The sequence below is a fragment of the Syngnathoides biaculeatus genome, chromosome 19, assembly GCF_019802595.1.
Source record: "Syngnathoides biaculeatus isolate LvHL_M chromosome 19, ASM1980259v1, whole genome shotgun sequence".
Taxonomy (NCBI): Eukaryota; Metazoa; Chordata; class Actinopteri; order Syngnathiformes; family Syngnathidae; genus Syngnathoides; species Syngnathoides biaculeatus.
In genome coordinates, this window is record NC_084658.1 from 476,474 (window position 1) to 499,169 (window position 22,696).

Consider the following 22,696-nt stretch of genomic DNA (forward strand, 5'->3'; position numbering starts at 1 on the left):
TAAGCGGCATCCAATCAGCACAAAGAGCAGAAATAGAAGCTGTCAAAACTGCATGAGCAATAGCCCAAGGAGTCACGGCAAATATTACATTGACTCCACCTATGCCCATATGGTAATCCACACTACGGTTGCAGAGTGGCAAAGGAATGATTTTCTCACTGCCATGGGGGCTCCAATAAAACATAAACAAGACATTTTGGTGCTCAGGGACGCATTAATGTTACCCAAGGCTGTAGCTGTTATTAAATGCCAAGGCTATTCCAAAAGCACCGACATCACCACACGGGAAAATGCAGACACAGACAAAGCTCTAAAAGAGGTGGCCGGTTATCTCCCAACCTTACAGATGACAGTCAGTGAAGAGGATAAGTGAAGCCCATGGACTGTGCCACGTGGGAGTGGAAGAGACGCTAACAAGACTTAGCACGTGGTGGCACCAATTCATGAGAACCATTGTGTTGGATTAATTGGATATAAAATTATCTCATATTTGCTTTCTTGCTTTTTAATGCTTCATTGCTTGTGTGATGTGATGCAATCGAGAGGCCAATTGGAAGGGCATGGAAACTTTGCTATGATGCACTTAAACAATATGATGCAATTTAGTTACATTGGGTGCCGTGGAAACACCAGACAGTGATGCAGAAGACAACATAAAGACTGACAATCTCAAGAGGATGGTGAAGACATCGCGAAGACTCACATGGACTATTTTCATCACGGTTGCTTTGTCACACGAAAGAATAAAAAAGTGGAGACATGGAGATGTGATTACAACGGGTTGGAGATTGTGAAAGAGACACATCCCACATTCTCCTCGCGAGCCAGAAGTTCCTCTTGTCTTCCTTCCTTGATAATTTTACTTTAAATGTCTTGGGCTTTTTTGTTGCTGGCCATTTTCACACCCTCAACCGTGAAAGACAACTGCCCCACTCCTTTCAATACACCTTTATTGATCTGTTAAGTTCTTTCAAACTCAAAAGGGGGATGCTAAAATTTCGCTATTGTGTTATCGTCACTGCTTTTATTACCAGATTGTACAAATTATTATTATTTTTTTTTTTTAACCAGATCAAATTTTCATGCTTTATTGTGTTGGACTCCGTCGAATCCAAAAGGGGGACTGAAAGATTATGTTAAGACAGCAATCTGCGCTAATACCCGGTTTCAGGAACTGCCTTAAATAGAGCTGTTTTTTCCAGCAGGCTTCAGCCTTGTGTGACTAGCCAAAACGGAGTTGTTTTTTCAGCGGGCACCTGCCTTGAGTGTCCAGTCACAACAGTTAGATCCTGTTTTGAGATTTGTCCGTTAACGGCAGCTTTCCAACATTGCCTATATAATCTTTGTTCTGCTTTCACACACACACACTAGGTGTCAGACCACAGCCTTTGTCTGTGTCACACTATGTGTCACAGAGTGCTCTGTTCATTAAACTTCTGTTTGTCACATTTCACGCCTCTGGAGTTCAGTTATTGAACCTGGAATTGGACAAACACGCGGAGGGGCCCCGAAAGGACCTCCTTACAACAGACGCAACTCTCTGCATTTTTCCGGGCTTGGGAACGGCTGACAGCTTGCATGATATTGTGCTGTCCAATGGGCTGCAGCTTGTCAAAAAAAAAAAAAAAGAGAAAAAGAAGCAGCAATCAAATAAAGTCAGCACATAAGATACACAAATCACATACTGCCTAATCTATGTTAAAGTTCAGGTCAAATGAAAGGAATCACATAAATACAGTCAGCACATGAACACATTCAGGACATATGGTACACAAATCACATACTACCTGTGTGAAAATCTAAAGGATATGGCGATTTAAACCATATCTGGATATGTGATTCAAACCACAATGGCCCTCACTCTAGTTGTTGAAGGTTGGGTTGGATCCACATTCAATGTTTGGTCCTCATTGTAAACGCAACGAAAGTAATGTTGCTAGCGTGCTAATCTAGGCTAACTTGGGCCGAGCAGCTTCAATGCGAATGATACGGCTCCAATTTGGGTACTAAGATGTACTAAGATAAAACTTGTTAAATTTCCTTTAAGTCTTCACGGCCCTTGTTGGACAAGTTATGAGGTTACTCACATTCGAGGTTTCTTCCACAGCACGGATTGATCACAAATTCATCTCGTTGTTAGCCTGCTAAGCTACGGTGGTCCGGGCCTATAAGCTATAAGTTTAAGTTTACGTTTCCACTGGCCCAACTTCCCAAGTACTCACGGTCCTCATTGTTTACGATACGTAGGTTTTGTAGGTCGTGTAAGTACTAGTGTTTGATGTTTATTTTGCATTTGTACTTCCAGGCTCTTCCATAGTTGGAGGGAAAATACTTGACGAGTTCTCTTTCTTTATATATAGATATATTTATTTTGGTATAGACATACAGCGAACAGAGTAAGTCTTTCAAGTATAAATCAATACATCCCATAATGCATCAAAACAAACAGAAACGCGCCCTTAAAACTTATTGGTGTGAGTGTATCATGTGACCACCCACTGCATAACTAATTTCAAAACAAAATCCATAAGATAAAAGAAAATATGAGAACATAATTCAACACCCCACCTTGTTCTCATCCCCATATAACCGTATGCTCACTTTCCAAAGAATCATGTTTTGAACTTGAGTATTTTTGGTTTTGCAGCAGATTTTATCAACAGATCTGCCGGCATTTCTTTTGATGAACAAAAAACATTTATTTTCCCTTCATTGAGCATGTCTCTTATAAAGTGGTATTTCACATCAATCTGTTTAGACCTCTGTCTATTTACTGGGTTTTTGCACAGTGCGATAGCATCCTGGTTGCATCGTAGCACAACTGTATATTTTGTTATCCGTGCCATTTATCAAGTGAGTAAGATAAATGCTTTCTTGAGTAGTAGAAGCCAATGCAATATATTCTGCCTCACAAGTAGAGAGAGCAACTGTTGGTTGCTTCTTTGACTTCCATGAGATTGCAGGACCCTGTTTTGTCAGGCTGAAGCGGTACCCTGTGGTGCTTCGTCGCTCTTCAACTGAAGATGCCCAATCGGAGTCACTGAAGTCTATTAAGTTTAAATCCTCATCACTTTTCTTGAAACAAAGCTAATAATCACTCGTACCTTTCAAGTACCTCAAAACATGTTCGGCAGATCCAAAGTTTTCTGCTTTTGGTTTCGCCAGAGCTTGTGACAGTTTGCTTACTATCCAGCTAATGTCTGGCCTCGTACAGGTCATGGCATAAATCAAACTGCCAACAATTTCATGAGAGTCTTTGGGATTCAGAATTTCATTTGTATCTCTCTCATTTGTTTCTAGTTTTGTTTCACATGGCGTGTAGCGTGGTTTACAATTTGACATTCCAAACTTTTCAAGCATTTTGAAGACGTACGTTTTCTGACTCATTTTGATTTGTTCACCATCTTGTTCAAACTCAGTACTCAAGTATGATAGATCCCCTAAATCTTTCATATTGAATCTGAACTTCATTGTGTTTTTGAATTTGTTTAGGATATCATTGTTGTTTGCTGCAATGATTAGATCATCTACCCAAATAATCACCAAGATCACATCATCTTCAAACTGTATTCTATATACACAGTGGTCAGATCGATTTCTTACAAAATTATCTTTTTCCAAGTGATCATGTAGAAGCTTATACCAATTTCTCCCGGATTGTTTCAAGCTATAAAGGGATCGTTTAATTTGTACACCAGCTTCTCTCCTGTCTCAGATGTCATTTCAAAACCTTCTGGTTGCTCTAAGAAAATCTCTTCCTCTATAGGTGCATGTAAATGTGCTGTTTTGACATCCATTTGGTGGACGATGAGCTAATTGTGTACAGCTATCAACGCTCGTACTAATTTAATGTTTGCTGTCAGGGCAAATGTTTCGTGATAATCGATACCCTCTTTTTGACTATAACCTTTAGCGATATATCTGCCTTTAAAGATTTTTCCCCTTTAGTGCATTCTTTGATGCCATATACCCATTTTCCTCCAACTGCCTTGCGACCTTCAGGTAAATGAGTCAAATCAAATGTTTCATTTTCTTTAAGTCTGTGGAGTTCTCCCTCATAGCGTTTTCCCATCTGGACGCCAAAGGTGACGACCGGGCTTCACAATAAGTTTAGTGTACTCCACGCACAGAGCTGAAGCAGTAATCAATATTTGTATGAGTAACATCATAGTCTTTAAAGGCCAAGTGTCTTCTTCTTCTTCTTCTTCTTTTCCTTTCGGGTTGTCCCGTTAGGGGTCGCCACAGCGTGTCATCTTTTGCCATCTTAGACTATCTCCTGCATCTTCCTCTCGAACCCCAACTGCCCTCATGTCTTCCCTCACCACATCCATAAACCTTCTCTTTGGTCTTCCTCTCGCCCTTTTGCCTGGGAGCTCCATCCTCAGCATCCTTCTACCAATATACTCACTCTCTCGCCTCTGAACATGTCCAAACCATCGAAGTCTGCTCTCTCGAATCTTGTCTCCAAAACATCCAGCTTTGGCTGTCCCTCTAATGAGCTCATTTCTAATCCTATCCAACCTGGTCACTCCGAGCGAGAACCTCAACATCTTCATTTCTGCCACCTCCAGTTCAGCTTCCTGTTGTTTCTTCAGTGCCACCGTCTCTAATCCGTACATCATGGCCGGCCTCACCACTGTTTTGTTAACTTTGCCCTTCATCCTAGCAGACACTCTTCTGTCACATAACACACCAGACACCTTTCGCCAGCTGTTCCAACCTGCTTGGACCCGTTTCTTCACTTCCTGACCACACTCTCCATTGCTCTGTATTGTTGACCCCAAGTATTTGAAGTCGTCCACCCTCGCTATCTCTTCTCCCTGTAGCCTCACTCTTCCCCCTCTACTTTTCTCATTCACGCGCATATATTCTGTTTTACTTCGGCTAATCTTCATTCCTCTCCTTTCCAGTGCATGTCTCCATCTTTCTAATTGTTCCTCCGCATGCTCCCTGCTTTCACTGCATATCACAATATCATCTGCGAACATCATGGTCCAAGGGGATTCCAGTCTAACCTCATCTGTCAGCCTATCCATTACCACTGCAAACAAGAAGGGGCTCAGAGCTCATCCCTGATGCAGTCCCACCTCCACCTTAAATTCCTCTGTCACACCTAAGGCACACCTCACCATTGTTCTGCTGCCATCATACATGTCCTGTACTATTTTAACATACTTCTATACTTCGTCTGCCCCACCAGACTTATGCATGCAGTACCACAGTTCCTCTCTTGGTACTCTGTCATAGGCTTTCTCTAGATCCACAAAGACACAATGTAGCGCCTTCTGACCTTCTCTGTACTTTTCCACTAGCATCCTCAAGGCAAATAATGCATCTGTGGTACTCTTTCTAGGCATGAAACCATACTGTTGCACGCAGATACTTACTTCTGTCCTGAGTTTAGCCTCCACTACTCTTTCCCATAACTTCATTGTGTGGCTCATGAACTTTATTCCTCTGTACTTCCCACAACTCTGAACATCGCCTTTGTTCTTAAAAATGGGAACTAGAGCACTTTTCCTCCATTCTTCAGGCATCTTTTCGCCCGCTAGTATTCTGTTGAATAAGTTGGTCAAAAACTCCACAGCCATCTCTCCAAATTGCTTCCATACCTCTACCGGTATGTCATCAGGACCAACTGCCTTTCCATTTTTCATCCTTTCTAGTGCCTTTCTGACTTCCCCCTTAGTAATCAATTCCACTTCCTGGTCCTTCACTCTTGCCTCTTCAACTCTTCCTTCTCTCTCATTTTCTTCATTCATCAACTTCTCAAAGTATTGTTTCCATCTATTCAGCACACTACTGGCACCAGTCAACACATTTCCATCTCTATCCTTAATCACCCTTACCTGCTGCACATCCTTCCCATCTCTATACCTCTGTCTGGCCAACCTGTAGAGATCCTTTTCTCCTTCTTTCGTGTCCAACCTGGTGTACATGTCTTCATATGCCTCTTGTTTAGCCTTTGCCACCTCTACCTTTGCCCTACGTCGCATCTCGATGTACTCCTTTCGCCGCTCATCAGTCCTCTCAGTATCCCACTTCTTCGCTAATCTCTTTCCTTGTATGACTCCCTGTATTTTGGGGTTCCACCACCAAGTCTCCTTCTCCCCTTTCCTACCAAAAGACACACCAAGTACTCTCCTGCCTGTCTCTCTGATTACCTTAGCTGTCGTTGTCCAGTCTTCCGGGAGGTTCTGCTGTCCATCGAGAGCCTGTCTTACCTCTTTCTGGAAGGCCGCACAACATTCTTCCTTTCTTAGCTTCCACCACATGGTTCTCTGCTCTACCTTTGTCTTCTTAATCTTCCTACCCACCACCAGAGTCATCCTACACAAAACCATCCTATGCTGTCGAGCTACACTCTCCCCTACCGCTACTTTACAGTCAGTAACCTCCTTCAGATTACATCTTCTGCACAAAATATAATCCACCTGCGTGCTTCTACCTCCGCTCTTGTAGGTCACTATATGTTCCTCCCTCTTCTGGAAATAAGTGTTCACTACAGCCATCTCCATCCTTTTTGCAAAGTCCACCACCATCTGTCCCTCAAAGTTCCTTTCCTGGATGCCGTACTTACCCATCACTTCTTCATCGCCCCTGTTTCCTTTACCAATATGTCCATTACAATCTGCACCAATCACAACTCTCTCGCTGTCTGGGATGCTCAGAACTACTTCATCTAGTTCCTTCCAGAATTTCTCTTTCAACTCTAGGTCACATCCTACCTGTGGGGCATAGCCACTAACCACATTATACATAACACCCTCAATTTCAAATTTTAGTCTCATCACTCGATCTGATACTCTTTTCACCTCCAAGAAATTCTTAGCCAGCTCTTCCTTAAAAATAACCCCTACTCCATTTCTCTTCCCATCTACTCCGTGGTAAAAGAGCGTTCTCCACTGTCTTTCAGCAGTTCCATTTTGATGAGGAGAATGTGGAGACGATGTCTCACGTCTTATGCCTTTTTCTCTCAGTAGTGACTGAAAGGTATTACATGTATATTCAGTTCCGTTATGAGACCTAATGCATTTTACATTCCCAAATGGTGCACTGTCTGCAAGAAATTTCGTTGTTGCTAATGTAGCATCATTCTTATTTTTAAGGAAATAAACAGATATTACCCCTGAAAAATCATCTGTGAATGAAATTGCATATCTATAGCCATCATGACTGGGCAGTTGGATGGGGCCAGACAAATCTGTATGGATCAATTCACGAGGTACAATAGCTTTTGGATCAGCTTTACTGTTTCTGTTGTTGGTAAATTTTCCGTGTACAAACATTACACTTTATTTTTGTGTTACCTGTAATTTTCATACCATCTACCACATTTGGTAATTTTAATGCATCATCCACATTGCAGTGTCCCAATATCTCGTGCCATGTTTTAACATCACAAGTTAGACTTACTTTCTCTCTGCGCATGATATCATTTACAGAGTCATCAACACTTTGTTGTTGGATATTTGCTGTTCTTATGTAGTATAGTCTCTTGTGTTACTCGTTGCAGAATACAGTTCCATCTTTGGTGATAAGTTCTATTTTGTCCATCTTGAAAGATCACTTTGGCTCCATCAGTCGTGGCTGTTTTCACAGAGACAATGCTCTGGGGGTAGGTTGGGATGAATAGTGCTTTCTTCAGTGCGTTAGCAGCATTTCTTCCTTTTAATTTCTTGAAGAACTACTTCGGCATCACCACGTTTTAATGCCACATTGTTTCTTATGCTCCCATCTGCGAGTTCCATGTAGTGTTTTTCTGGATTAAACGTCTCATCAAATCTTGTAAATTTGTGGCTCTCATTCATAATGTGTGATGTAGCACCACAATCTATCATCACTCCATTTTTCTTAATGTTACCTGGGAGATATTGTTGACTGACCTTGAAAACAAATATCTCTTCCTCTTCATTCTCTTTCCACAGTTTGGTATCATCTTTGTACTTGGATTTTCTTCTGCATGTATCATCATTGTGTGTAGAGCTTCTGTGATAATGACACCACTTTGGTCTTCCTTTTTGCTGACAGTCTCTGGATATGTGGCCACGGTTTCCACATCTGTAGCAGGTCACCTCCACTTTCATTTTGTTGTCCAGTTTAGGTTTAGTGTCAAACTTTTCTGTTTCCTCGTAACTTCGTAGGTTGCTTTTGAACTGTTTAAACATTAATTCTTCACTCTGTGTTGTGTGAATGACAAAAGGTTTGTATGATTCTGGAAGACCCTTCAGAATCATGGCTATTACCAGCCCATCACTAATTTTCTCCTTTGCACTTCTCAGAGAGATAGTCTTTTCAGCACAAATAATATAGTCCGTTATAATTTCTTCAGACTTTCTTTAGGTAAGTTAGCTCGGTGTATAGGGCAATAATTATGCATTTGCCCTGACTTGCGTAATGTCTTTGTAATATTTGAAGAGCCTTTTTACCGTCATCTGCCGCCTCCCTCACAACCAGCGCCAGGCCAATGTCGTCGAGGAACTGTATCAGCTCCGTGAAGCAGTCTGCGTTCAACTCCGGATCTGGTTCTTCGGTGGAAAGTATCGTGTCCTTCAAGCCGTTGATTCTTAGGTGGCCGAGAAATTTTGCCTCCCACAGTTCGTAGTTCTTTTCATCGCCGTCGAAAACCAATCTCTGCCATCTTCCTCCACTTGTGCCGCGCCTGGGCCCATAACCTGTTGTTTGTACTTCCTGGCTCTTCCATAGTTGGAGGGAAAATACTTGACGCCTTCTCTTTCTTTATATATAGATGTATTTATTTTTGGTATAGACACACAGTGAACAGAGTAACAGTCTTTCCACTATAAATCAATACATCCCATAATGCAGCAGAACAAACAGAAACGCGCCGTTACAGCTTATTGGTGTTAGTGTATCACGTGACCACCCCACTGCAGAACTAGTTTCAAAACAAAATCCAAAAATTAAAAGAATATATGAGAACATAATTCAACACTTTACCTCCTCAGCAAATATTTGATCAAGTACGCGACTTGATGTTAAGGAGCTAGTCTCGGCTAGGCTGGGCCGCGCAGCTTCAACGCGAATGAATACGGCTCCAATTTGGGTATTAAGATTACACAGATGATGGTTTTAGTCCACAGGATTCGTCACCAGGAGCGTCCCACGTCGAATATTCACCACATTTGGTCCAAATTCAGCAGGATTTATTTATTGTACTGTCATGCAGGTCGGAGCCTCCTCGATTTGTTGTTACCAGTTAACAGTACAGGGACAATGACAATGAGAAACTGTCTTGTTAAAATGAATTACTCATTACATTGAGATACCTACTCATTACAATGAGAAACCTTCACATTACAATCTGAAACAAGTTATTCCCCCCCCCCTTGTGCCTTTAGGCACTCCGTAGTTTTTTCATTTACAGGATTTTTTTTTTTTTGTTCTTTTTTGTTTAAATTTCATCCACTTATATTCTGCGCCAGGTAACCTCAGGAGGGTTGCGGGAGTGCTGGAGCCTTTGTGCACGTGAGTGCCCATATTTCAAAAGCACTTGCACCCACCTACAAACATTGACAATAGAATGAAGTGTCCCTACCCTTCGCTATATCTGCTTGGCTTGGAGACCATGATGGGTTTTATGTGTGCTATCAGGTTGGGCAAGGTTTTTTCATTTTTCCCAAATGACTACGCACCTTCTTTTTTTTGCCATGATTGCCCGAACAAAGTTCCATGGCGAGACCCGGGGTCTGCTGGCAGCCCCGTGACAACGGTCCAGTACATTGGACAATTGACAATGGTCTACAGTCCCTTAGCCAATGGGCCTTTCCGACTGGCGATCTTCAGCTCCGCCCCCCTTAGTTAGTTGCCATCTCCCACAATCTCCCAAAAATGGCAACTGAACAGAACAGGTTTGAAGTGGATTCTCTATCATGTATCCCCAACATTCAAAGTCCCTACACTCAGTTGTAGGTTCTGTGCATTTTTCTTTTTCTTTTGACGATGGATACGGTTTCCTCCTCTTCTTTCTCTTCGACCCACAGTAGCTGAATTTCCACCAACGCCCTACAGGTTAGCAGTGCCGGGGTGGGCGTTGTTAACCCGGGCCACGACCGATCCGGTATGGGATTCTTTAGATGAACGCTCATATTTGTTTGGCACAGTTTTTACACCGGATGCCCATCCTGATGCAACCCTCTGCATTTATCCGTGCTTGGGACCGACCTACAGATTGTACTGGTTTGTGCCCCCATAGGGCTGCATTCTGCAATGTATAAAGCACTGATAATAAATAAATCAAACTCAGAGAAGTTACTTCTCCCTTTCCTTCGAACATACAGCGTTTTTTTTGTTGATATTGTCTACACTTAGTTGTACGTGTACTCTTCTGCGAGCCTTAATCCATCGTAGACACTTCGTCAACTGTGTTTTAGGATTTGGAAAATGAATCAACCAGGACCCTTATAACCTAGCCGGATATTTTTAATCAGAATTGCATGTTTCCCAAGCACATCTGAGGACAATTTTGTTCCTAACATTAACTTTTCAAAGCTAACGTGACTGATAGCCAGAATTGCTTGTGGGACATGACGACAAGAGGAGCGTGTCAAACCAGGGGTTAAGACAATGCGGCTATCTGATTGGCTATTATTGTACGAGTGATTGACATGTTGGAAAGGTCCATTGGGATGCACCACAGATGCGGGTTTCCCAGACCGATTCAGGATACAGAACACTATGCACATTCAGACACTGTTTAAAAAAAAAAGCCTGCTACACTGTAAAAAAATGTTACACTCACACAAAATCTGCTTAATAGCTCGGCAATGTAAAGAGAGCTAACTGCGTGTGAGTGAGGGAACACTGTAACCGCTTATCCCGTTCTAGGTTGTCAGAAGTTGTTGGTTGACAGCCAATTGTACACTGACTTGTCGCCAGTCACTTGCAGGGCACATAACGACAGACAACCATTCACTCTCACAATTACACTAAGAACTGCATCTTGCTTCCTCCACCAAAAGGGCGAATGAGACACGACATAATCAGTAATATAAAACACCTGTTTTACATACTGTGTGGGTTACAACAATAGTGTCATCTCACAATTCATGCAGGACAAGGAAATCCATCACATAACTTATTATATCTGTAATATGCAAAACAAAGCATGGGCATACTGTGTGCATACACAATGTAAATTAACAGTAACTCAAATAATCCTTTGGTGTACTTCAGGTGCATAGATAACCACAAGACATACACTAAACATATGCTACATATATTTTGTTCTCAAAACATTTATTTATTAATATGTATGTTAAAAAAAAAAAAATGAACCTTACCATTCTACTTTGCACTGGGCATGCAAAGGTCCAGCAAGGCAAAGCTCAGAAAAACCAACTGCCAAGAAAATTTGAAAAAAACAATGGACTGGACCGGTATTCATGATGCTTCAAACCATATAGAACTAAATCTAGCCAGACATTAGAAGGCACAAAAACATCTCAGGACTGTCATGTGAGGAAACAAACTAAATTCAATTTACATCAGTAGAAGAGGCAATGGAAGGCAGTCTAAATATATTAGGTCTACAGAGGCACCTAGTGGCAGTCTTTAATATGGCTATACAGCAGTGCATATGACAGACACCTTTTCTCTCTTAGTCACTTCTGCTTTTGCAAGATAATAAATTGCATATCTTGCCTTTGATTAGTAATGTTAGTGTCTGTTAAAGCATTGTTTGTACAGTTTGTATTTTGAACAGCAGATTAAAAGTCTAGATGAGTTTGGGTACAGTTTTTCTCGAGGTTGAAGTTGGTAGTGACAGCTGTAGTGAGCAGTTGTGCTGCACACTGCAGTTGTTTCTTCTTTGATACATCGAAGAATAAAGTGTCTTTTCTTCTTCTCTTTTACCTGGCTATGAATCCTTAAATGTGACATTTATAAATCTATATATTTTTAGAGTTTTACATACCTTTTTGCATTTAAATGAGTGCAGATACATCTGTTCGTTTATTTACTGAAGATGATTATTATTGTTATTATTATTATTTACTGTATTTCACAAGTATAAACCTACGCTTCAAAATGAAACATGAGAGTCTGTTTTGTTTTTTGTTTTTTTTTTCTGACATTTGAGCTCAATAACCCAGTGAGGTAATGTTCTTTCCCTTTCTTTGTGGAATTTTCATGTTCCCGTGTGTGTTTTTTTCTACCAGGTACTCTGGTTGACACCCATTTTCATTTCATTTTCACAAAACATGCTTGGTGAGTGACATGATTTCAAACTCTGACGTTTTAGTGTATTACCAACAGTCAGTCACCTTGGAAATGGTGGTCCCAGCTCTTTTCAGGTCATTGACCAAGTCCTGTCATGTAGTCCTGGGCTGATTCCTCATCTTTCTAAAGATCATTGAGACCCCATGAGGTCATTTCTTGCATGGGGCTCCAGTCCTATTGAGATTGACCGTCATGTTTAGCTTCTTCCATTTTCTAATTATTGCTCCAACAGTGGAGCTTTTTTCACCAATTGGCAATTTCTCCGTAACCCTTTCCAGCTGTGTGGAGTTGTACAATTTTGTCCCTGTTGTCTTTGGACAGCTCTTTGGTCTTGGCCATGTTGCAAGTTTGAGTCTTACTGATTGTATGGAGTAGACAGGTGTCTTAATGCAGCTAACAACCTCACACAGGTGCATCTGATTCAGGATAATACATGGAGTGGAGGTGAACCTTTAAAGGCGGAGTAACAGGTCTTTGAGGGTCAGAATTTGAGCTGATGGACAGATGTTCAAACACTTATTTGCAGCTGTATCACACAAATAAATAGTGAAAAAAAATCATACATTGTGATTTCTGGATTTTTCTTTTTAGATTATCTCGCTCATAGTGGACATGCGCCTACGATAGAAATTTCAGACCCCTCCATGATGTCTAAGTGGGAGAAGTTGCAATATAGCAGGGTGCTCAAATACTTATTTTCTTCAATGTATATGTCTGTGACACTGAAATATCAGTGACTGTGATACAAAATAATTGTGATGAAGCTGTGATAAACGCCTGTGATACTGAAATATATTATTAGTGACAGAAGCCTCTTATACACCCAGATCTAATAGCCCAAACAGATTAGTCTGCACTGTAATGATATACTTTCTACATTCATAATGATAATAAATACTTGAGAAGTTTAAACTGAAACACACTTTTCGATGAAAAATTACTTATTTCCGACCGCCTGCACGGTTTTAACAATACTGACACCAAAACGGTTCAACCGAACGTATTCCAATTCAATTCGATGTTATGTTACACAATGTACATATGTAAGGACGTCAACGTTCAAGTGAAATATTACCCAACGCAATGTTTTGCCCTGACCGGAAGTTAAAGTGGCATTACCACGTGAAAGGAGCCTGTGCCCGTTATACTTTTTATTCGATGCCACTGGTCTGCACTGTACGACAGCAAGGGAGAGTTGCCGTAGAAGAAGCAGACTCTCCCTTAATTGGCGGTTGGAAGATTTTGGTGCCCTAAAAGGATCTTGCGGAACGACACTCACAAACGCACAATTTATCCATCCATTTTCTGAGCCACAAGAATGCGGTGAAGTAATGTCTATTCGGTAAAAATATTGGATTTGGCTTCTTATGATGCGCTGACACAAAAAAGGTTTGTTCAAGGAATGAACACTTGAAGGATAATTAATAATTGACTCAGTTTGAATGTCATTTAATTTCCTTAGATCTTCTTCTTCTTTTCCTTTCGGCTTGTCCCGTTAGGGGTCGCCACAGCGTGTCATCTTTTGCCATCTTTGCCTATCTCCTGCATCTTCCTCTCTAACCCCAACTGCCCTCATGTCTTCCCTCACCACATCCATAAACCTTCTCTTTGGTCTTCCTCTCGCTCTTTTGCCTGGGAGCTCCATCCTCAGCATCCTTCTACCAATATACTCACTCTCTCGCCTCTGAACATGTCCAAGCCATCGAAGTCTGCTCTCTCGAATCTTGTCTCCAAAACATCCAGCTTTGGCTGTCCCTCTAATGAGCTCATTTCTAATCCTATCCAACCTGGTCACTCCGAGCGAGAACCTCAACATCTTCATTTCTGCCACCTCCAGTTCAGATTCCTGTTGTTTCTTCAGTGCCACTGTCTCTAATCCGTACATCATGGCCGGCCTCACCACTGTTTTGTAAACTTTGCCCTTCATCCTAGCAGACACTCTTCTGTCACATAACACACCAGACACCTTTCGCCAGCTGTTCCAACCTGCTTGGACCCGTTTCTTCACTTCCTTACCACACTCACCATTGCTCTGGATTGTTGACCCCAAGTATTTGAAGTCATCCACCCTCGCTATCTCTTCTCCCTGTAGCCTCACTCTTCCCCCTCCACTTTTCTCATTCACGCACATATATTCTGTTTTACTTCGGCTAATCTTCATTCCTCTCCTTTCCAGTGCATGTCTCCATCTTTCCAATTGTTCCTCTGCATGCTCCCTGCTTTCACTGCATATGACAATATCATCTGCGAACATCATGGTCCAAGGGGATTCCAGTCTAACCTCATCTGTCAGCCTATCCATTACCACTGCAAATAGGAAGGGGCTCAGAGCTGATCCCTGATGCAGTCCCACCTCCACCTTAAATTCCTCTGTCACACCTAAGGCACACCTCACCATTGTTCTGCTGCCATCATACATGTCCTGTACTATTTTAACATACTTCTCTGCCACACCAGACTTACGCATGCAGTACCACAGTTCCTCTCTTGGTACTCTGTCATAGGCTTTCTCTAGGTCCACAAAGACGCAATGTAGCTCCTTCTGACCTTCTCTGTACTTTTCCACGAGCATCCTCAAGGCAAATAATGCATCTGTGGTACTCTTTCTAGGCATGAAACCATACTGTTGCTCGCAGATACTTACTTCGTAATTTAATTTCCTTAGATCAACCCTCCTAATATGGCCGCAACGTAGGCACGTTATCTGGGCAAGCTATTACGACGCGAAAGGTCTATTGCTGAGTGTCACGATTCATCTCTCCAGAGATCTTATAGAAGAAAGAGTTTAACCACACTTTGTTAGCATCACTATGCTGTCTAAAGCATGTTGTTGTCCTGAAGCGGTCTGACTGTCAAGTATTTGATTACTTAGCGTTTTGAGGAAATTGCCAAATTTAGGAAATGTCAACAGCGTTTCGAACGTCCTTGAAATACTCATTCTGTTACAAATAACGAGTAAAACCACCCTTCGCGCGTCAAGTCCCTTTCTTTCTGACGTCGCGTCCCTGGAGTGAATCAGTCACTGATCATCCGACTCATAGATCCGACCCCTGTGTTGAAAAATGGCAGCTTTCAGCAAATATGTGACAGCGAAGAACTCCTCAGTAGCAGGTGGACTTTTGCTGATGTTATACTTACTGAAAAACAGAACACGAAGGCTAAAGCAGGACTGGTAAGTGGAAGTGTTGTAAAATGAAAATATTTTGCTGAATGATGATTGGCGAATTCGACAGGTGACAACCTAAAGTGTACTCAACTTAAAACTACAATTGTGAATTTTTGTGTGGCGAAGCTTCTTTTTTGGTGTAAGCTCAACGTTTTACTTGTCCACCTGGATATCAGTTGTATATATTCTTGTCACTGGTCAGCGTCGTAATCAATAACTACAACGATAGAAAAAATAAACCCCAGTGACTCTCAGCGGAGGAAAAATTTAGCAATCGGGTTTGTTTGTTTATTGCATACTAGTAAATGCAGTACTATTCATCTTGCTGAAGTTGCATCAAAAATAATTTCGAATTAATAATTGTATATATTTGATTCCTGAATGGATATTGTTTGATGCAACAAATCACATTCGACACATCATGATTAACTCCTTTTTCAATACAAGCATAATTTCTGAACAAACTTATTGTATACCCGAGTTCCCTCTGGTTAAGCTATGACAAAGGTCATATGCTGTATTGTAAAATCACGGATGGTTTGCGTGTCATGTTGCTAAAGTCTAGCTACAAATGTCAATGTTATACAATTAATGTAGTTATAAAAAGATAACTTGAATAAAATAAACAAACCTGATTACCAAGAAGTGATGAGTGATGGCACAAGGTGAAAGTCTCAATGACAACACCAACTTGATGGTGTCTCAAAAAGGACAAAGCATGTTGAGAGGACCCCAGAAGTGGCTGGGGCATCTGATTAGGATATCTCTGGACGCCTCCCTGGTGTGGTGTCCCTCGCACATCCCACCAGGAGGAGAACCCATGGACAACCTAGGACACATTGGAGAGACTACAGAATATCTGCCTGCTGGCTTGGGAATGCCATATATGGACCAACGGTGTTATTTGGGGAAAAAAAACAAAAAAAAACGTTTTTCATGAATAATACAAAAATCTGGCTACTTGTGTTAAAGGACCTTAGCCAAATAAAATCTATTCAAAAGTAAAAAATGCTCCAGATATCTATTCCCAGATTTTATTTTTTTACAGTGAGGCATTTTTTATTTATTTATTTATTCATTTATTTGTATTTTTACAACATATAAATGCTCGTTATGTTTTGCATCCTCATTCACTCCAGGAAAACCCACATTGTGTTCCGCTTCCTGATTGGCTCAGGAACATAAGACCATTGTCAAGCTCCCTCATGCCATGTGTCCAAAACAGTATGGTATGTGTTCCCCTCTATGAAACTTTTGGAACCAGTCATGACAGCGAGGATCAGGATGATATGGAGCCCGGGCCATCGACGAATGCGTTAAACGCAGTCAAGCCCATTTAATGCAATCAAGGGCTCGTTTGACAAATTTCAGAAACTCTCTATACTTCAGTGTTTCTCTGCATGGAGAAGTCAGTTCTGTGGATATCACTGGGGCAGAGGCATATGTGAAAAAATTTCAAGTCATTGAGGAAGGGGAATATAAGGATGAACAAGTTTTTAACATTGATGAGACATGCTTATTTTGGAAATTAATGCTCTCTTGGACCTCAATAATGCAGGATGAAGCCAAAGGCGGAGGATTGAAAGGCCAAAAAGATCATGTGACAGTTATTTGTGGCAATGCTGCAGAATGTATGATAAAATCAGGGCTTATTTATAGGTCAAAAATCCTTATGCCTGAAAAAATAAAGGCTTTTCCTGTTTACTGGATGCACAACAGAAAGGCTTCGATGACAAAAGTAATCACTATGAACTGGTTCAAACACTGTTTCATTCCAGAGGTCAAGTGTGATTTGAGAAGAAAAGGACTAGAATTGAAAGCGCTGCTCCTCGTAGACAACAACAGAGGCCACAATGATAAATTGTGCCAATGATTGTGTGGAAATCGCATTTCTGCCGCCAAACACTACATTGTTGATTCTGCTCTTGGAGGAAGGCGTGGTCCCCACTTTCAAAGCCCTCTATAATCCACAACACCTGACATCTTTTTGTGGCTATGGACGCTCGGATCAATATTTCATACTGAAGACCTATTGGTGTGAAGACAACATTACATTATCATTACATTACATTATCCGCTTGTCCTCACAATGGTCGGGGTAGTGCTGAAGCCCATTCCAGCTGTCTTTGAGCAGAGGGAGTGGTACACCCTGATGTTGTTGCCAGTCAGTCACAGGGCACATGGAAACAAACAAGTCGGACACACATTTACATCTACGGGCAATTTAAGAGTCTCCAATAAATGCATGTTTTTGGGAAGGAAACCAGAGTGCCTGGAGAAACATATACATATACACAGGGAGAACTTGCGAGCTCCACATAGGCAGGACTGAGATTTGAACCCCATTCCCCAGAACTGTGAGGCAGAAACCCCAGACAGTCGTTTCACCGTTATGCATTGCATCGTGTCTCAAAACTATTCAGGAGATAAAAAGAGGAACTTTAAATGCCAGCTGGAAAAAAAAATGTTCCAAGCAGTAGTGTACAACCCTACCAAACCCTCTCCTGATGAGATGAACACCTGAAGGAAATAAAATACATCTGTGGATCCATATAACCTATAACGAATACAAATATTGGATATTGGTTTCCCTTGCCCGGACGCAAGTCACTGGATGCCCCCTCTGGAGCCAGGCCTGGAGGTGGGCCTCAAAGGCGAGCGCCTGGTGGCCGGACCTGCAACCATGGGGCCTGGCCTGGCACAGCCTAAAGGGTAAAATGGGTCCCCCTTCCGATGGGCTCACTACCTGTGAGAGGGGCCATTGGAGTCTGGTGGGATGTGAGTTGGGTGGGAGCCAAAGGTGATCTGATCGCCGGCTGCAGAAACTAGCTAGGGACACAGATTATCACCTCTTTGACAGGTAAGGAGCCTGAGCTGGTGTTGGAGGTCAAGAAATTCCGACTAGATATAGTCGGACTCTCTTCTACGTACCACTTGGGCTCTGGTACCAGTCCTCTTGAGAGGGGTTGAACTCTGTTCCACTATAGAGTTGGCCACGGTGACAGGAGTGGATAGGTGTGGATGCCGTAAAAGTGCAGAAGGAGTCCTATCGGGCATTTCTGGCTTGTGGGACTCCCCAGGGAGGTGATGGGTACTGGCTGGCCAAGGGGAATGCAGCTTCGGTGGTCGGTGAGGGGAAAAACCCAAACATAGAGGGTCTGGTTTGGTGGCCTCAGCATTGCATCTCTGGTCTTTGCAAATGATGTGGTTCAGTTAGCTTCATCAAGCCATGATCTCCAGTGCTCACTGGAGCACCTCCAAATCTGAGACCATGGTCCTCAGTCATAAAAGGGTGGTGTCCCCTTTCCGGGTCGGGGATGAGATCCTGCCCCAAGTGGAGGAGTTCAAGTATCTTGAGGTCTCGTTCACAAGTGAGGGAAGAATGGAGCGGGAGATCGACAGGCAGATCAGTGCTGCGTCTGCAGTGATGCGGACTTTGTATTGGTCCATTGTGGTGAAGAAGGAGCTAAGTCGAAAGTGAAGCTCTCAATTTACCAGTCTGTTTACGTTCCTACCCTCACCTCTGGTCACGAGATGTGGGTCGCGACCAAAAGAACAACATCCTGGGTAGAAACATCTGAAATGAGTTTCCTCTGCAGGGTGACCGGGTTCTCCCTTAGAGATGGGTTGAGAAGCTCGGTCATCCGATAGGGGTTCAGTCTCGAGCTGCAGCTCCTCCACATTGATAGTAGCCAGATAAGATGGCTGTGGAATCTCATCCGGATGCCTCCCAGGTGAGGTGTTTTGGGCACGTCCCACTGGATAGAGACCTCGGGGACGACGCAGGATGCGCTGGAGAGACTGTGTCTCTGCTGGCCTGGGAAAGCCTCGGGACCCCCCCGAAGAGCTGGATAAGTTGGTGGGGAAAGGAAAAATCTTGGCATCTCTGCTAATTCTACCGCTTCCACGATGAGACCCAGAGAACCGGTAGAGAATGGAAGATGAATGGATGCATTTTCTTTGCCATGGGCCTAAAGAAACACTGGTGCTACCAGCAGCGAAAGAAATGAAAAGTTGAGTGAACAACAGAGTATTCGTCAAATCATGGAGGGGTGACTTCGACACTTCCTCCTACCCTCTTGAGCCCCTCTGATACCATCACCCTGCCACCCAAAGTCTAAATTATGCATTTTTAAGTAAAAGGTAAAAGTAGTAGCGAAAGTAAATTTGTGCATTTTTATTGTTTAAATGATTGGTGAACATGTTTTTATATAAATAAAAATAGGAATTTACTATTTGGATGCGGGGAACAAATTAAATTCATTTACATTATTTCCTATGGAAAAATATGTTTCAGAGGTTGAAGAAATTGGACATTGAACAATTCACAAGAACAAATTATTCAAACTCCGAGGTTCCACTGTATTTGTACAATGAACAAAATAAGTATTTGAAGACACCGCTATATTGCAAGTTCTCCCACTTAAATCATGGAGGGGTCTGAAATTTTCATCGTAGGTGCATGTCCACTGTGAGAGAGATAATCTCAAAACAAGAATCTAGAAATCACAATGTATGATTTTTTTTTGATGATTTTTTGTGTGTAATACATCTGCAAATAAGTATTTGAACACCTTTCTATCAGCTCGAATTATGACCCTCAAAGACCTATTACTCCGCCTTTAAAAGTTCACCTCCACTCCATGTATTATCCTGAATCAGATGCACCTGTGTGAGGTCATTAGCTCCATAAAGACTGTCCACCCCATACAATCAGTAAGACTCAAACTTGTAACATGGCCAAGACCAAAGAGCTGTCCAAAGACACCAGAGACAAAATTGTACAACTCCACATGGCTGGAAAGGGCTATGGAGAAATTGCCAAGCAGCTTGGTGAAAAAAGGTCTTGTTGGAGCAATCATTAGAAAATGGAAGTAGCTCAACATGACAATCTCAATCAGACTGGAGCCCCATGCAAGATATCACCTCTTCTCTTTTCTTTTTAGATTATCTCTCTCACAGTGGACATCCACCTACGAAGAAAATTTAGGGAAATTTATATTTATGAAATGTCTTTTCACAAAGGATAGCTCACTAGGGTATGTTCACGGCTTATTGTTAAAGGAAAATGTTGACCAATACAAGCTGTAATACCTTACTTTGTTCCTTTCTTGCAGTTCAAAGCAAGGATCAGATTTGGTGCTGGACGTGGAGGTATTTTGATTATTTGATCGTAGAACAACTCAAATAACTATAAATCTCTTAGAGGATATTAGGCTGAATTGGTTGGTTGTACCACAATATCAAATATTATTTGTTTTAAATGTCTTTTTTCAAATGTCTTTTTTACTGTCTTTCATCCAGAAGGATGGAAAAAAAGACCGTGCAGCAGTTGACAAAATGTTCTTTCTTCGAATTCTACGGATATTGGGGATCATGGTACCTCAGATCTTTTGCATGGAGGTAGGAATCCGTTCTTGTCTTGTGGTCATATTTCCATAAGTCCCTCTGATGCAGATGTACTTCAGATGATGTAATTGGGTAAACGTAATGACAGCACCTGTATTTCGGGAAAATACTTCAATTAATTTGAAAATTGGAAACAGCTGCAATCGTAAACAAAATACATCAGAATCATCTTTGTTTCCCAAGTCTGTCAAAAAATAAAAGGAATAATTTGTCTTCGGTAGTTGGAGCCCCTCTAGTACTGCAACAGACAGCCATTTGGAAGAACATTTTTGAAATATAAACAATACGAGGAGACATGAGCAATGAAAATTTACGTTCACATGATTGTGCAGGGTAAATAAAAATGTAATTAATTTGAATTGGAAAGAAAAAAAGGGAGAGACACCAGCATCACTTCCAGTTTTGCATAGTTTCTAAATTACGCGTTGCAAATAAAATTTTCGACGTATAGGGCACCACATCACTTTTTTACATGTATAACATTTAGGGAAAATGGAAATGTTTTTTGAATTATTGGTCTGTCTAAAAAACTAAAATAGAAAACAAAAATTTCAAACTCAGAAATCTTTTCCTTTCGGCTCGTCTTGTTAGGGGTCGCCCCAGCGTGTCATCTTTTTCCATCTAAGCCTATCTTGTACGTCCTCCTCTCTAACACCCATTGTCCTCATGTCCTCCCTCACAACATCCATTAACCCTTTCTTTGGTCTTCCTCTCGCTCTTTTGCCTGGCAGCTCCATCCTCTGCACCCTACTACCAACACACTCACTCTCTCGTCTCTGAACATGTCGAAACCATTGAAGTCTGCTCTCTCTAATCTTGTCTCCAAAACATCCAACTTTGCCTGTCCCTCTAATGAGCTCATTTCTAATCCTATCCAATCTGTTCACTCCAAGTGAGAACTTCAGCATCTTCATTTCTGCTACCTCCAGTTCGCTGATACTTAATTCTGTCCTGAGTCGAGCCTCCACTACTCTTTCCCATAACGTCATTGTGTGGCTCATCATCTTTATTCCTCTATAGTTTCCACAGCTATGAACATCACCTTTGTTTTTAAAAATGGGGACTCGCACACTTTTCTGCCATTCTTCTGGCATCTTCTCTCCTGCTAGTATTCTCTTGAATAAGTTGGTCCAAAAACTCCACAGCCACCTCTCCAAATTGCTTCCATACCTCCACTGATATGTCATCAGGGGGAACTGTCTTTCCATTTTTCATTTTCACTTGTTCAGTGCCTTTCTAACTTTCCCCTTACTAATCATTGCCACTTCCTGGTCATTCAATGCGGAGCGCTTCCTGTTCATCGAGAGCTTGTCTCACCTCTTTCCGAAAGGCCACACGACATTCTTCCTTCCTCAACTTCCACCACCTGATTCTCTGCTCTACCTTTGTCTTCTTAATCTTCCTACCCGCTACCAGAGTCATCCTACACACCACCATCCTATGCTGTCGATATACTCTCTCCGACTACAACCTTACAATCAGTAACCTCCTTCAGATTCGATTGTCTGCACAAAACATAATCCACCTAATAATCCTGCATGCTTCTACCTCCACTCTTGTAGGTTACTCTATGTTCCTCTCTCTTCTGGAAAGTGTTCACCACTGCCAATTCCATCCTTTTTGCGAAGTCCACCACCATCTGATCTTCAAAGTTCCTTTGCTGAATGCCGTACTTAACCATCACTTCTTCATCACCCCTGTTTCCTTTGCCAACATGTCCATTGAAATCTGCACCAATCACAATCTCTCTCTCTAGGATGCTCAGGACAACTTCGTCAAGTTCCTTCCAAAAATTTCTCTTTCAACTCAAGATCACATCCTACTTGTGGGGCATAGCCGCTAATCACATTATACACAATACCATCAACTTCACAAATTTCA

At 41.9% G+C, this 22,696-nt stretch overlaps 2 protein-coding genes across 7 annotated transcripts in view; one reads left to right on the forward strand and one right to left on the reverse strand.

The window, feature by feature from the left end:
* LOC133493047 (uncharacterized) overlaps window positions 1-16,229 on the reverse strand; it is a 66,201-nt gene extending 49,972 nt beyond the window's left edge. For 3 of the 4 annotated variants that reach the window (XR_009792833.1, XM_061805985.1, XM_061805984.1), the window contains exon 1: window positions 16,038-16,229. Coding sequence is in view for 2 of the 4 variants with exons in the window: in XM_061805985.1 (XP_061661969.1) it covers window positions 16,038-16,157 (120 nt within the window). In the remaining 2 variants the exon portion in view is untranslated. Of the gene's footprint in view, window positions 1-11,303; window positions 12,022-16,037 lie in introns of those variants that run through there. The other variant, XR_009792834.1, reaches the window with a different exon arrangement.
* abcd3a (ATP-binding cassette, sub-family D (ALD), member 3a) overlaps window positions 14,880-22,696 on the forward strand; it is a 179,419-nt gene continuing 171,602 nt past the window's right edge. Inside the window, exons 1-3 of one of the 3 annotated variants that reach the window (XM_061805964.1) lie at window positions 14,880-15,412; window positions 20,524-20,560; window positions 20,711-20,809. In XM_061805964.1, the coding sequence (XP_061661948.1) occupies window positions 15,303-15,412; window positions 20,524-20,560; window positions 20,711-20,809 (246 nt within the window). In that variant the 5' untranslated portion in view covers window positions 14,880-15,302. The remainder of the gene's footprint in view (window positions 15,413-20,523; window positions 20,561-20,710; window positions 20,810-22,696) is intronic. The other 2 variants (XM_061805963.1, XM_061805962.1) reach the window with 2 other exon arrangements.